This window comes from Scomber japonicus, chromosome 13 (genome assembly GCF_027409825.1).
Source record: "Scomber japonicus isolate fScoJap1 chromosome 13, fScoJap1.pri, whole genome shotgun sequence".
In the NCBI taxonomy this organism is placed as follows: Eukaryota; Metazoa; Chordata; class Actinopteri; order Scombriformes; family Scombridae; genus Scomber; species Scomber japonicus.
This window is the reverse complement of record NC_070590.1, coordinates 70,001-72,825: the sequence shown is the minus strand read 5'-3', so window position 1 is coordinate 72,825 and position 2,825 is coordinate 70,001. Positions and strand designations below refer to the sequence as shown.

Genomic DNA, 2,825 nt, shown 5'->3' with positions numbered 1-2,825 from the left:
TTACATTAAATATCTTTCTGTCTCTTCCAGCTCTCATCAAAACTCTTTCTTTGATTTTGGTTTCTACACAAAATTAATCTGAAAGTTTAAAATCTGACACATGAAATAATAATCAGGAGAATATGAACGATGACTTTACTTTATTATAATCACATAAAATCTAACGATTCATTACTAACACAAGATCAGTGTCTAAAGGTTTAAACTACACAAATATAGAAATGTGACAAATATTGAATACTGGACAAAAGGTTCACATTCTGATGGGTGAGGTCTGGAGCCACTGGTGTCTGTACTGGAGCCACTGGTGTCTGTACTGGAGCCACTGGTGTCTGTACTGGTTCCACTGGTGTCTGTACTGGTTCCACTGGCGTCTGTACTGGAGCCACTGGCGTCTGTACTGGAGCCACTGGTGTGTGTACTGGTTCCACTGGCGTCTGTACTGGTTCCACTGGTGTGTGTACTGGTTCCACTGGTTTCTGTACTGGAGCCACTGGCGTCTGTACTGGTTCCACTGGTGTCTGTACTGGAGCCACTGGTGTCTGTACTGGTTCCACTGGTTTCTGTACTGGAGCCACTGGCGTCTGTACTGGAGCCACTGGCGTCTGTACTGGAGCCACTGGCGTCTGTACTGGTTCCACTGGTTTCTGTACTGGAGCCACTGGCGTCTGTACTGGAGCCACTGGTGTCTGTACTGGAGCCACTGGTGTCTGTACTGGTTCCACTGGCGTCTGTACTGGTTCCACTGGTTTCTGTACTGGAGCCACTGGCGTCTGTACTGGTTCCACTGGTTTCTGTACTGGAGCCACTGGCGTCTGTACTGGAGCCACTGGTGTCTGTACTGGAGCCACTGGTGTCTGTACTGGTTCCACTGGCGTCTGTACTGGTTCCCAGTTTATTCAGTGCTTTAATATTTAGTGTCTGGTCTCCAGCATTTAAACATTTAATGTGTTAGACGTTCTTCACACCTGAGGCCAGATTCATAACCGACACACTTCCTGCTCATTAACTGGGATGAACTGGTTCAGCCGGCGTGGCGGAGATGAAACACTGTGTGATGATAGCTGCTCACATTTAAAGATGTAACACTGATTCATTCTGTTAAGTTTGGAGTCAATATTATTTTGCTCTTAATATTCTGTTAATTTTATTCTCGCATTAGATTTAAAGGTCCATGTGATGCAAGACACGGACACTGATCAGCTGATCAGATGTTTGATTGACAGCTGATCAGCTGTTTGATTGACAGGTGATCAGCTGTTTGATTGACAGCTGATCAGCTGTTTGATTGACAGCTGATCAGCTGTTTGATTGACAGCTGATCAGCTGTTTGATTGACAGGTGAAATGATATGAAAACGTGTTTAAAAGTATGAAATGAAACTTGTGCATGTTGCCCAGTGACTGAGCGTCATATAACAGAACTGTATATTTAGAGGTATATAACATATTTATATATAATATATAATATATAATATATTAATATATAATATATAAATCTGATGAAAAAGAGTTTCAGTGTTTTAACTTCTTTGTTTTCTATTTTAATGTAAAACACTTTTCACCACACAGATAATTATTATATCATTATATTGTTTCTATATAACTGAAGGTTTATTAAAACTAATGTTATAATAAAGGTTATAAAGTTTGTTTTATACACTTTTGCACAATTTTGACACACGAGTGTTTTTGTCGTTTCTACGGTGATATAAAATAAAATAAAGTAAGAACTTGAACTGTTTCCTGAGTAATTAACAGCATTTTGTGTTTCCATGGTAACAGAGACAGAAACCCTCTGTGAACATTAAAATCAGGTGTTTCATTTCTATGGAAGGTGTGACATCACTGTGAACGGCCCTCCTGATTGGTTCAGTGCTTCACAGGAAGTTTGATGACATCACAGTCACACCTTGGTACTGATGTCAGCAGCCTCCTCTTCATCCTCCCCTCCTCCTCTTCCTTGCACCTCCTCCTCCACCTCAGGGGGGGGGGGGTCCTCAGAAGCCCTCCAGCCCCTGAAGGAGGGGCTGACGGGAAGCCGCCGCAGCCAGCGGGTCCGCCGCACCACGCCCATCCCCACGGGGAAGTCATACGAGGAGGAAGACGAGGAGGAAGAAGATTTCCACTCCACCAGACCGCGCTCCTGCCGAGTCCCTGAAGACACAGAGGAGAAGAAAAGATGAAGACTTCATCAGAACTACGGGTTAGTACGATGAGACCCATCAGATCTAACCCTTCATCTAGAACTACTGGTTAGTACGATGAGACCCATCAGATCTAACCCTTCATCTAGAACTACTGGTTAGTACGATGAGACCCATCAGATCTAACCCTTCATCTAGAACTACGGGTTAGTACGATGAGACCCATCAGATCTAACCCTTCATCAGAACTACGGGTTAGTACGATGAGCAGAGACCCATCAGATCTAACCCTTCATCTAGAACTACGGGTTAGTACGATGAGACCCATCAGATCTAACCCTTCATCAGAACTACGGGTTAGTACGATGAGCAGAGACCCATCAGATCTAACCCTTCATCAGAACTACGGGTTAGTACGATGAGACCCATCAGATCTAACCCTTCATCTAGAACTACTGGTTAGTACGATGAGACCCATCAGATCTAACCCTTCATCAGAACTACGGGTTAGTACGATGAGACCCATCAGATCTAACCCTTCATCAGAACTACAGGTTAGTACGATGAGACCCATCAGATCTAACCCTTCATCTAGAACAACGGGTTAGTACGATGAGACCCATCAGATCTAACCCTTCATCTAGAACTACAGGTTAGTACGATGAGACCCATCAGATCT

At 43.6% G+C, this 2,825-nt stretch overlaps 1 protein-coding gene across 1 annotated transcript in view; it reads right to left on the bottom strand.

The window, feature by feature from the left end:
- Positions 1–253: 253 nt before the first annotated feature.
- Positions 254–2,825, bottom strand: part of slc23a1 (solute carrier family 23 member 1) — a 32,292-nt gene continuing 29,720 nt past the window's right edge. Inside the window, 2 exon segments of the mRNA XM_053332031.1 lie at positions 254–883; positions 1,912–2,156. Coding sequence (XP_053188006.1) covers positions 254–883; positions 1,912–2,156 — 875 coding nt within the window.